The sequence below is a fragment of the Parus major genome, chromosome 7 (assembly GCF_001522545.3).
Source record: "Parus major isolate Abel chromosome 7, Parus_major1.1, whole genome shotgun sequence".
In the NCBI taxonomy this organism is placed as follows: domain Eukaryota; kingdom Metazoa; phylum Chordata; class Aves; order Passeriformes; family Paridae; genus Parus; species Parus major.
In genome coordinates, this window is record NC_031776.1 from 13,660,799 (window position 1) to 13,674,568 (window position 13,770).

The following is a 13,770-nucleotide window of genomic DNA, read 5'->3' on the forward strand; positions in this document are numbered from 1 at the left end:
GTATAAAGATAGAAGGGTGTGTTTATTTATATTACTTTTATTATGACTTTTTAGGAGAAAACTTCTATATGGCAATAGTTGTGCCATAGGCCAGAACCAAGTCAAATAATTTCTAGTAGCTGGATTCTCTCTAAAGCAGCCTAAGATGATTGCATCTCACTTTATACAGTGTTGAGTGAATAGAGGTAAAAGAACGGAATTGTGACCTTCGATGAGACTCTTAAAACCAGCTTTGTGTGAACATACAGAGCTGCAAAATTAAATACTTGCATAGATATCACAGATGTTTTCCACAGCCTTAACACGTTTGCTTTCTAGTTTGTAGTGGATGGAGTTAACTTGTGTTGACAAATGGTGTTTTTTTTAAAAAAGATACTAAGAATTTATGTGTCAAGATGTTGTGTGCAATGGTACTGGGTCTGTTCATACCTGCATAATGATATTCATACATTTCTAATAATTTTCAGAACACTGGGAAATGGAAAAGTCACAAGTATTACTGATCATCCCTTAAACAATGGTTCTTGTACTGTGCTCATGGCAAATAACAGGGAGACTGTTGGGGTGGCTGTAAATTCTACATACAGAAAGATCTTAAAGTTTCTGTGATTGGTTTACTAAGTTCCTCTTATTGGCCTGTGGTATATAGTATCCTACATAAATTTTCATCTGTAATTTTGTATAGATGGAACTGGATCTAAGGAAAGCTAAGACTGTACCTCCTGTTAGACAGACTTTTGAAATCCCTGTGGTCCTAGTTAGGAGTGCAGATGCAGTGTCATTAGGTCCAGGACGAATTTTGATAATTAGACATTTAAATGAACATTCAGTTGTTTTTTTGTCAAATGCTGATTCTTCTCCAGCCATAAGTGTTAGCTCAACATAAAAATATATGTCTTGAAGTCCAATGTTCACCTTACTTACACAATTTGAACTCTCTAAAAAATTCTTGTCTTTGCAAATTAAATGTTTTGACCTCACATACAGTCACAGAGCCTAAAAATTGATGTTGTTCACAATAAACTATTTTTCCATTATTTTTTGGGGTATATATACCATATTTTAATATAGGGTATGTTGATAAACTATCTTTTAAGATATTCTCATTTTATGAGCTTTTTATTATTAGCTCATTTCTGAAAATTTTCTTTGAGATAACCATCATATTTAAACAAGTTTGTCCTTTAGTTCCTTTTTTGTCCTCACATGAAAATAGATGAGCATTATTTGGAGGGATTTTAAAGTCAAAAAGCTGATACCAGGAGAAAGACATGTGAGAGGCTGAACTCCAGCTTTGTTTGTGATAAGCAGTGATGTCAGTCGTGTTGGAGGGGTCAGGTACCATCTCCCACAGCTGACTGTGGAAAAAAACCTCAGCTGGTCTCTCCCCAGGGAACCACAGTGTGTGTCCTCAGTCTGGAAGGGAGAGGGAAGCAACTGGGAAGATTTAGTTCTGGGAGATGGGAAAGAGGAGGAGGTAGCTGTTACGGTGGAGCACTCACATGTTCCCTGGGTAACCTCGTAGTCAGACCTAGTAACTAATAAACTGGATTACAAAATAGAGTCCAAGCTAGGAGAACAGAGTTGATGTGAGAAAACAAAAACATTACCATAGATTTTATCTGATTGGTTTGGTTCCCATTTATGTTATGGCCAAGATGCTATTTGTCCAGCAGTGGAGGTGAATTTAATCTCTGCTCCTTTAATACCATTATGGTAGTGTAAAAATGTATGTGGTGTTAAATTGTGGTGTTAAGAATGTATGTTCCTTTCCTATTCATGTTACTTAGGCATCACACTTGACTGAGAAGTGGAGTAAAAGCTAGGTAGGCACAGTAGAAACGGTGAGAGCTCATTTGCAAAATCAGGTTATAATCAGTCACAAAAGGTGAAGAATCATACAAAAAAAGGTAACTGTGCTCCTGGCATGTCAGAAGACTGCAGTATATATGTGCTTGCTCTATCTCTGGCTTTCTCTCTTTTTTTCTGTTCTCCTCATGACACATGTACGAGACCAGGCTTTTTATGTCATACTGCAGCAGTAGCACCATCCCACACACTCTCTGTCTCTAAGAAATGTAACCCTTCTCTCGCTTATCTTCAAGTAGATTTCAGTGATTTCTGAACTGAATATCTTCTGCCTGAAGGAGCGTGTGTCTGCTTTACCTGTACAGAATTGACAGCCTAGGCTTGCATCAGTCGCTCAGATACAGGTATCTAGTGCCATTTGAGACACCCAAGGGTGCCTGAGACATCCACCCAGGGCTGGCAGATATGACCCAGGACCAGCAGGACACCTGCGCTCTTCTGGAGCAGCAGCTGGCGACCAGGTGAGATACTCCAGAGCATCTCCACTGCAGCAAGATGCCTGTCTTAGATAACTGATTTGAGCCTCCTGTTTCTGGGAATGCTATATGATTAATATATAAAATGACTGATTAAGCTCCTGTTTTTGTTTTGTTCTGAGGCCAAGTTGTACAAATCTGTAATTACATCGTCTTCCTCTGGCTGCTAATGGAGCTGCTTGTACACGTAATTGCAGATTGTTGTGGGTAAAATGTAGAGAACTGAGCTCTCCCTCTCAGAGTGCTCTGGTTAGGCAGCTGCTCTTCTTGACAGGGACTTTAATAAATGACAGACCATTCCAAATTTGTCTTGTTCACAATATTACAGAAACAAAGCCACACAACTTTTAAAGCTGATAACTAAAAATGAGCATGTATATTTTTACACAGAAGGCTTTGCACTTCAGGGATTGTAAAATCTTCTGTCAATTCTGGCAGCATACAATTTGTGAAAGAAGCAAAAGACTAGATTATACAGCATCTCTTTCTGAGACCAGATTTATATTTTGTGTGCCAGAACTACATTAAGCAAATCCTCTTCTTCCTTCTAAAGGAGCTAGCCAGCTTTTAGCTTTCAAGCATTTTCATTTTTCAGGGATAAACATTACTTTGAAAACTTTTCCATACACCTGGGTGGTGACCAAAGACAACAAATAATGGAACAGGAAACCATAATTCAGTTCTTTACTATATAGAAAGTTTGCAGATGACCTAAGCAGCTTTTTAAAGAGACTGATTTGGTTTTTTGGCTGCTGGAAATGGAAAATCTGTCTCTTTTATTGTATTCTGTGTACATTAAATCAGTTTGTAATTCTCTTCTTAGTTCTCTGCCTACACTGCTTTTCCTTCTAGTTCAGAGAACAAGACAGAAATCCAGGCTAGAGCGTCCCCAGTGAGATGGCTTTTGGACATACAAGAGTTGCAGACTGAATTGGTGGCATGGCTTTAGATGCTGAGGATTTAACAAATTCAGTATAAGAGGGACATTTCTGTTATTCCTTAAGCATTTCTTGGCTTGAGATGGGTATTGGTAGAAGTTGTGATATATAACAGCTTTATTATGAATGCTGCTTTTTGCCCTGTTATCTACACTTAATTATCCATTTTGTTAATACTTTTTCAAGTCTCATTTAAGTTTTGTTTTAACATAATATCAAGAACTGAAATGTGTGCTAAACCTCAAACCTGTAGACAGACTGGATTGTCCTGTAGGTTGCCTCCTTTTCTTTGACCTCACTTCAGAAAGCACAGAGGCAGCAAAGTAACTTCTGTCACAGTTTGTTGGGTTATGGGAGGAAGCCAATTCCTCCAGTACACCAGGTATAGGCAATTCCTTGGAAGTATAGGCAATTCCTATACAATAATGTGTAGAAACACATCTCAAAGAAAAGGCGTGAAAAGAAAATTATTAATTTACTGTAGTTTTTATTCTTTGTTGGTGTTTTGTTTTGTTTTTGTCCCAGATATTTCCATCTTTTTGAGCTCTGCAACTGGTACCACTGGCCAGCTCTCTGTATCAATAGGCAGGTTAAAGTTCAAGGGACCTTTAGGCATCATGCCAGTTATGATTCTTCAAGCCGTTTAACACCGTGTTTCCTTCTTTCTGATATTTATAAATATTTTCAACTGATGTGTGGCTCTCTGGAGAGAAACAACTGAAATTTTCTGTCATTCTGTAAAAAATTACTGAAAAAACAGGAACAAAAATCTACATTGTGCCTTCAGGAACCTTTCAATTTCCACACAGTAGATACATTATGGACCAGTTCTCCAGAACCTTTGTCTTTTTTAACACATCCGATAACCCCACCTAGAATATTTGACTTCTAAACATAAATTGGTAATATGGAAATAATAGTTGCTAAATATAATAAGAAATATTTATTGTATTTCTGTGAAAGAGGTATAAAATGCAGAAATCCAAATCTGTTGGGGTAAGCAGATCTTCAGGTACTTTTGTACAAGAAAAAAGTCTTCAGCACAGGACATCTGTCCTGAGATGGCAATTTGGTATCCAGTATAGGTGGCTCCATAGAGTCAAATGCAGCACTAGATTAAGCTTTGAAGGGGATGATTATTCTTTTCTCTTGGATATGGAACTAGTTGAGGCATTATAGTTATAATGCATATATATTCTTTTGCAAATAGCTCTTTTTTCGTGGTGCTCTGAGCTTAAAAAATATGGAATTGGTCATCCTTAGTTGGAGCTGAAAACATGTTCACAGTGGTTTAAAATAATGTTGATTATAATTTATTGCTTAGATATAAGAGGAAATTTAATTTTGCTAAAAGGAACAGAAATGGGAACTTGATATGTTCATTTATTTTCCTTGTGAACTTTTACATATATAATTTCTGTTTCTCCTTCTCTGTCAGTGCTTTACTACCTGCTTCTTTCTGAAAAAATGAGTCAATTGCCGTAATTATGTGCATGAAGAAACTACAGAATCCTGAATAAATATGCTTATTTTCATAGCTGGATATCCTGGTTCTTATTCCATTCTGGTGTCCTGATCTGAGGGTCCAGATTGTCAAATCAGTAAGACTTTGGGAACTAGGAGCAGACTGGGGACAGTTGTTAGGCTGCTGAGAGTTCTGATAAAGCAGATATTCAGGAATTGGCTGATCTGTATGACGTAAGCTAAGCAGAGGTCTAGTGTACTCCATGATGTGGAGCAATAGAACAATCCTTATCAGATGGTCCTTATCAGATGATGCATGTGAGAATCAGCTGCTGGAGGCATAAAGTGGCTCTGTCATGTACCACTCTGAACATTCAGAAAAAAGTAAAGTGACTGCAAAATGCTTCCACTGTTCTGTGCTCTACTCATAAGAGGTTTTTGGCAATATACAACCTTTTCAAAAGGAAATGCAAATTACTCAAACCCAAAAGCTTTTCTGATACTGCACAATTTTCAGTGAAATTTTGCTTAACAATGTCCATAATTATAGCCTACTGAATGAAATCTATATTATTTGGAAATAGCTTTTTATGCAAAGTTTTTGTGCATTTGTTTTCTGTATTGTTATATGAATGCGTATAGCCTTAATTGTAAACATAAATGTCAAATACTGCAATTGTGTCAAATCTGAATGTGAAATGGAACAGGTAACTTTAGGAGAACCACTGTAACATTATTACAAAATTAGACATTCTCATGTTAAATTTTAGAAGGATAGAAAAATCTAGTAGCTAAATAAAAGTAGTCTGATTCTATAGGAGGCTGCTGTAAAAGTTCTTACAGATCACATAATTACATTGTGTAATCCAACAGTAGAGTAACTACTGAGATTTTTTGTTATTATTAGAGGAAACACAGAATCATTAATCCATCTTACAGCAGTGTTTATATTTTTAATAATTCTTAGCAACTAATTAAATGTAATGACAGGTCTAATAAATAGAAAATCTGTAAGCGTCATAAATAGGATTATCATTATATATTTATCTTATTTTCTTTTTAAAATTCTATATGTCTAAAGGGTCTGAAAGACCTCTTAAGTGACTTAATGGAGCTCCTATAATCCTATTTATAAAAGAAAACTTTCCAAGTTCATTCACTGATGTAGGTCTGCAAAATACTGTTTAAAGATTTTTCTGTTTAAATAAGATTTATGAGACAATATGTTTTGGAAAAGTGCCACACTTGTACAGATGAAGTGCTGACTAGATTCAGAAAGGCAACTCAAAACCAACCTTATTTATCACAAGAAGACATTGGAGAAAATCTAAAGAAACAGTAATTATAATTTCCAAAGCAGATCTAGGCCTGTATTAACATGCTAAAAAGGATGCTGCTGAAAAACACAGTGAGGCTTAAGGTAGCATTTATTCCACCACCAATGAAAGGAAAATCTGATTGCTTTATGAGACACCTAAAACTGGTAGTTTAGGACATATTTTTTTAAACCATATTTTAAAGATAGTAGATATCTGCTGGAGTTAAATGGTGCATGCATTAAAAAATTACAAAATCAAATAATTATTTTGTTAAAGGTTATGTGTTTTCCTCTAAGAGTATTTAATGTCATTCCAAAATCATTCTGGCATGTACCAAATGTAGAACTTGGAGCTTGTACAAGGCTAGCCAGCATTTCAACAGAAACCAACTATCCTGATGAAGTTGGTTCTTAGTGTGTAACAAGACTGGGTGAGGAAAGGGAAGGTTTTTCCCAGTCAGGTTTAGTGCTAAGTCACAAGTTCCAACAATCTGGATATGTAGATGTGGATATAGTAAGAGACAGCTTGGTCCTTGTGTTGTTTGAGAAATACTTGTGTAATTAATCCCTCCTCTGTGTGTGGGAGAGCTGTTGTGTCTTGCAAGTCCCAGAGTCCTGCCTTACTGACACGAGGCACTTGGCTCAGCTGCTTTAGGTATTTTCAGGACTGAAATGTTTCTGAAGAGCACTGAAAATTAATTTAGTGCATCTGAAGCACGAACTGTGCGTCACTGGTGACAGCAGTAAAATATCCTTCATGAGCTGTTAATCCATGCATCTTTATCATCTGCATGAGGTATTAATGAATTTCTAAACTACTCTTACCTGTCTTCATAAATGAAGTTGTTAATAGCTTTGAAATGAAATTTTGAATATAAAAAAACAGTGTACATACTCTTCACTTAGAAAAAACTCATTTTCTCAGGCCATTATACCAAAATGTGATAGAATGCGTGTGTGCTCATGTAAACTAATTGAACTCTGTGTTCTCTGAGATTCATGCCACCTTAAATTCTGACCTATGATGCATAACATTGTTACTGGCATTAGCAATTTATTGTTGAGTGGTGAGGATCTACAAAACAGTGCCTTTGGTCTTAGAGTACATACGATATTTCATATTTACTTGCTTTCTTTTAATCAGGTATTGAAAAAAAATACCTGTATCATCATTAGTGCTGGACTCTGAAGAGTGATCTGGAGCAAGCTGCCCTGCCTAGTGACTTGACTGCTGTATACTGTCAAGGGTGTTTCTTTCATATTGTAGATAAGTATGGGAAAAATTGTATCAAATAGTATTTATGAACTTAAACTAAAGCTGTGAATTAATAAAACTCCTCACTCTGGGAGCTGTACAGCTATGTGTAGGGTATTTTGTAGTGAAAGGCGAGTGAAAATGCCCTCTTAATGATGTTACTCTTCAGTTCACCACTTTGGCATGACTGTGTGAGTGCAGGGAGCTGAAAGGCTGGAAAAAACCTCAGCCAGACACCAAGAAATGAAAATAGAAAAGGCCAGGCTCAATGTAGAGCAAAACTGTCAAGGAACATAAGTGAGGGAAGCCTGTATGGGCAAAGTTGGTATTTCCCATGCCTGGCTTGAGGATTAAAGGGAATGCTAAAGAGGTTCAGGAGCATGACTGGAACCATGCAGAGTGGGCATCCATGAATCCTGGCAGGAACACGTGGAGAGAGCAGGGAAGTGCTTATGCCTCATCCAAGCTGGAGGCAACTGGGAAGGAATGGAAAGATGAATGGCAAAGCAAAAAAGATAGAGGTTTTGTTGCTCTAATCTTTGCACTTGTGCTTATATGTCCTTGGGATAAATGGAACAATGATCATTGGTGTTTAAAAAAATGTCTGTCTCTTAACAATTTTCATAGGCTTCTGAAGAAAAAGGACTGTAGGTGCACAGTGCAGTTAGACTTGTGAGGCTGATGTAATTAATGAGAAAGAATCACAGGCTGGATTTTTAACCTTAAAACATTTGGACAGTCTGGTTTGTAATCAGAGGAGAAAAGTCACTGGGGTAAAAGTCAGAAATCCACCTCATAAAGGAATCTGTTTGCATGATTAAATTGTATGTTGTCATATTTGGGGACTCACATCACGTGTAATCAAATATGTATCTGCATGTCAAGCTATTCTTCCTCTGAAAGAAATTAATTAATTCCTCCTACTGTAAAAATAGTTCAAATCCATGTCAGACAACTAGATAGCGTAAATGAGGTCTGGAAAGTTTAGTAAATTTTGATGTAATTTCTGTGAGTGTGTTTTTGGTGGAGGTGCCAAGATCTCTTTTTTTGATATATCAGAACTAGCAGAGTTGTTGTTGAGTAAGAGCAGAAATTAATTAAATTTTATTTTGATTAATCCTCTTTAAGAGTTATTGTAATTTCTGAGATAATTTGGATATGGTTTATTTCTTTGTACTGTAAGAATATTTTACTCTGCTCTTTTGTGTCCTTTTAATGGTGCTCCAATTTGAATTTTATTACGTGTATTCCAGAAAAGAGGCTGAGATTGACTAATCTGGATTAAAATTTAAACAAAGTCCAGCGATATGACCGCAAAATAATGGTTGTAGTGAATGAAAATCTTAAGAGTAGAAAACAGTTATTTTATGGCAAAGCATACTTTAAATTATTCACTGGATTAACTTCACATTAAATCTGATTCACCATAATACAAATACCTTTCCTTAATGCCTGATCTAGGATCTAGTGGAGGAAAATTACATTGTTTTTTACTTACATTTCTTCTTCATGTAAAATACATTAATATGTATCCAACAGTAGAATATTAGCAGGATTTTAAGATATAGGCTGATGTATGCAGTTAGGGTCACATTTGTCAGACAGCAAATTTCAACAATAAAAAAACCTGAAGATTAATTGAAAAACTATGCACAATACTAAAATTCCTTTGATCTCCAAACAATTACGCTCTTCATATGTTTTTCTTTGGGTGCTCATATGTCTGCTTTTTTGTCACTGTTAGTTTTTCCTGCATATCACACTTTAATTGCATGTTTCTTGAGCAAGTCTCTTCATAAAAATACATAAACATTTTTGCAAGAGTAGTTACTGTACGAAATGCTAGTGTCTATACTTTGTTATATTCACTTTTCCTTCATGTTCCTTGTTTTTTTATTTTAGAGGGGGTCTTTTACGGGATTTTTTGTGTACTCTCAGTTAATTAATCAGGCATTTCAACACAACTCTCCCAAAAAGGAAGCCAATACATATTTTAACAACTGTTGCATCTGCCTTAGATCATAAAAAGATAGATTTAGATCTCTTCATTGCTTGATCCCACAGCCCCTTGGGGAGTGCACTTTTTCTACTTCAATTTATATGTAATGTATTTTTATATGGCAATACTTCTAATAAGTTTGGTTCTACAAAATACTTAATAAGCTAGAACAAAGTTTTCAACTATGTATTTACTTTTCATTTGAGAGTTTTACTATTGCTTCTGTATTTTTTTTGGTGTATCCTCTCAATGGTGAGAAAAGTTGGTTGTTTTTTTTTCCCTTTCTTTGTGCATATCACTGCACAAGATGGAAATCCCTGATTACTGTTGACACTGAAATCTCTCACACATCTTTCAGAATCATGTTCTTGGATCTTTAAATCCATTTAAAAACCACAGAGTCCACAGAAATGAATGTTGCTTACAGCTGAATCCCTCATCATCAATAATTGTGAAACATGGCATTAAGAAAACCTCAAACTGCAGAGAAATAATGAGCTGAGATATAGATAAAATGGTTTAGAAGGCTCACTTTCTAGTAAGGTGAAGTACAGAGAATATACTGACCACGGCATAGGAGATGGTCCAAGCCAAACAAGCACAGCAGCCACTGTCATTTGCTGACCTAGGAAAGTGTGGTGGCTGACCAAAAGGTGATATCCATCTGATTCACTGTCATTTTCACATTATCTTTCCAGTGTGAAATTGCAGAGAGGCTGTAAATGCTCTCACTAACCCTGAGCTCTTACTTTTGAGGTTTGCTTGGCTAAGGCTTACATGTGAGCCCACATTCACCAGAACCCAGCTGTTAATTAGCGTTTCACTGAGCTTCCCTTTCTCCTTCATCCATTCATCCTGCATTGCATATTTGTGATATCATGTAGATATCTGCAGGTCAAAGCAATGTATTGTTGGGGGACTACTGAACAGGGCACCTTCTTAATGCAATAATTTGCATTAATTTTAGGAAATTTAACTGCTGTAGACTTTGCTGTATTCTTTCTCTATGGTCTTTTTTCAAGCACTCCCTTGTGATCAATGTCTGGACTATTTGCTATTGTATTAAAACTGACTTATTCTCCTTGAAAAAGGGTTACTTCTCTGAGTAAAGATATTTTAGATTAAAGTGATGCACTTTAACTTGATTTCAAAACTGAGAATTCCAATTATAAAAATATGCTGTCTTAAAGGATCTGAAAAGTAAAGGAAAATAAAACAATGTATTGTTTGAGAATATGACAGGCAAATCATAGTATGTAGTTACACTTTCTAAGAAACTGTTTTATTACCTATTTTGTTTTTATACACACAGGCACCTTCCTTAGTAAGTGTGTAAACAAACATTATAATACTGAGTCAAGAACTGACTAGTTTTCTATTTTAAAATTAAAATACAACCAGGTTCTTAACTAGAAAGGAATGGCAATGCTTTGTAGAGAAACTGAAGGATAGTGATTCATTCAGTAGAGCTATGAAAAATGAAGCAAAATTTGGGAACTACGTTTGTCATGACCATAAGTGAGTTGAAACTTTCAGGTTAGATTTCACATCTCTAGAGAACATTTAGAGATGTACTGTCATTACTTTGAAGAAGTCACATTTTAATTTCTGTGTCCCTCAGAAGAGACAGACATTAATGATAGAACCTTATGTCATTAGAAGGTGGGTTTGAAATTTCTTTATAAACAAATTTTTGCTAGAAGCCCAGTAATTTTCCAGCTGAAAGCTCTTTCTGGTAAACAGAACATTTTCAAGCCATTTCACAAACAATTAAACACAGCTGGAAATATTAGTTCTGTGGTTAATTTTGAGATCGGTTTAGGGCTTCTTTCAGAAAGTAATGGGGCAGTGTATCATTTAGCAACTAAGATGGTCCATGTTGTTCTGATCATGAATATTCTATGGATATTGTGATGATCAAGTTCCAAATTTTTTATTTAATCTGCTTATTATGATTAAATTTTATTTAATCTTTAATATGTGTAAAGTGTATATAAGCAGGCAAATTTGTCTATGTTTGCTAGATTCTCTCATTTTAAACAAAAATAAGAAAAAAGTAACACTTTTGCAGTTAGATTCTGGACTACACCTTCTGAGGGAAGTTCTATTTCAAACTTGGAACATCAACAAATTAGAAACTATGAAAATATGGTCCCTTTTCAGTCAATAGGTTGATAATCAGGTTGGTTTAATCACATGTTTACATATCAGGAAAGACAACGTGATTAGCAGGGGAGGTTAGTATATCTTATTGAAGCAGAAGAGTTAAAGAGCTTTGTAAAAACAGGATCTCATCAAAGTCCTGAGCAAAGTATGAAAAACAAAGGCAGTTCTGGTGAGGATAGCTATCTGTCCCTTCCTGGAGTCCTCTAGATTAGAGCTTTGTAGGAGAAACATTTGTTTGATTTAAGGCAAAAACATGGCCTGTAATCCAATCTACCTTCCAGACCTACACATCTGCACCCTTTATATTGAAGTGCCAGGCACTCTGCAGGCTGAAGAAAACAGCAGCTGTGTACCAGCATTGGCTACAAATGATATTTTATTTGGTTTGCTACACTTCCTGTCACAACTGTTTCCAGAACAAAAAAAACCAGTATGCATATAGACCATATGGTATATATACCCTATCTGCTTGATAATGGATTTAAAGTGATATTGTTCAGGAATTTCTTTTTTGGGAATATTTTTTTCTGATGAGGTCCAGGGTCTTTCATTTGACTATGGCAACTAATCCACAAGTATTCAAAGATGGAGCTATTCAAGGACAGTGAATTTCAGTTTCTTATCTCTACTTCAAATTCCCATGTACAAATCCTAAATCAGGGTCTCATGTGTAAATAAGAATGGCCATGTTACATTTCATCCTATTTATGACCATTCTTAAGGAATGTAGGGAAAAGGTTCACCCGCTTGATTCTTTCCTCTTTTAAACGTTTATATAGCTCTCAAGTTTTTAAGCTAATCTGATGTTCCACTTCTCATTACCAAGACCTGCTTTGAAGTACTTTATTTGGCAATTCTTCAGCAGAACATTTATTTTTAACAATTCCAAATGCCAGAAGTTAGTTTCACACATAACATAGAGTGCTGAATTCTAGCATCTCCTATTTTTTTCTCCTACATTTTAATTGCAGTATTGCAGTTTTAAATAAAAACCCTATTCATATTTTTACGTTGCCATATACATTACATGTACTTTATTCTTTCTTCAGAACCACTGAGATGGTAATGATTTTACAGCAAAATTGTACTGTAATTACTACAGCTGTTGTGCTAAAGCATTTATGTCTTGCTCTGTCTTTTGAATGAAAAATTCTTTTAGTGAAAATAGATTTGTTGAAGCTGTTAATTATTCAGTAGAAAAGACATCTCAATTAAGGTGGTGGTGTTTTTCTGCAATGGTTTTGGCAGACTAAGATAACTTTTAAATGATTTTATGCAATAGTCTGTAATAGTTCATAATGGAAATATTTTGGATTTTTACATTTCACAATTTTATCCCACAAATATAGATCTCTACTTTGTTCTTCAGAATTCATGATACATATTAAAAATAAAATTCAAGATAAATTGGCTCTGTCAACCCATCTGGAAGGTGTGATTATATATTAAAAGTAAAACTTTTATACTTCAGTACTTCAAGTGTTTAAATTTAATTATAAGTAGGAAAGGAGGACTTCAAAATCCTCTGAAAAGTGAGAGTTTGGATCAAAGTAGGATTATCTTGGTGATTTATGTTGCTCTGGTAGTCCAGCTGAACCAACTACCCTGATTCATCTGATAGCACAACTGTACATGCACGGGACCCTGATCTGATAGTGTGGAAAGACTCCAGTAGAACTGACGTAAAGTATCGTGGAGGTAAACTAGAATGTTTTGTCAGTGTCAGGTTGAAGATATATTGTTACCCATACTCTTGTGTTATCAGATATGGGAGCAGGTGGGGCAATTTTTCAGAGGAAAAAGGAGGTGGAATGGATCACACAGCGATAGCTGGGGCGACACATTTGAACATGTTCTTAGACCAAGTATGGGGGGCTGCCATTTCCAAAACCACTTCTGTACTGCACTCCTCTACAGGCCTTTAGGTAACCTCTGTTCACTTAATATGTTATCAGCTGTCACTTGTGTGTGTACTGAGAGAAATGCAAGTTGGCAAGAAACAACTGGATGTGGCACTTGGTGCCGTGGTTTAGTTGACCATGTGGTGTTTGGCCAAAGTTGGACTTGATGATCTTGGAGGTCTTTTCCAGCCTTAATGATTCTGTGTTTCTATTGCATACTAAAAAACAAAATGGAGCTGTATTTCATGCTCTGTCAAAGGTCAAAAAAAAATTTAATGTAATTTATAAATATGCACCAGTCCCCAGATTACTTAACAGGATGCAGATCCTACAGTTGCAGGGTTTTGATGTCTCAAAAAATCTGTAACTATTAAGCAACAAATT

At 35.7% G+C, this 13,770-nt stretch overlaps 1 protein-coding gene across 2 annotated transcripts in view; it reads left to right on the forward strand.

Annotated features, from left to right (window-relative positions):
* The first annotated feature begins 2,153 nt into the window (after window positions 1-2,153).
* The window catches only part of PDE1A (phosphodiesterase 1A), a 74,902-nt gene continuing 63,285 nt past the window's right edge, over window positions 2,154-13,770 (forward strand). The window contains exon 1 of one of the 2 annotated variants that reach the window (XM_015634891.3): window positions 2,154-2,330. In XM_015634891.3, coding sequence (XP_015490377.1) covers window positions 2,275-2,330 — 56 coding nt within the window. In that variant the 5' untranslated portion in view covers window positions 2,154-2,274. The remainder of the gene's footprint in view (window positions 2,331-13,770) is intronic. The other variant, XM_033516035.1, reaches the window with a different exon arrangement.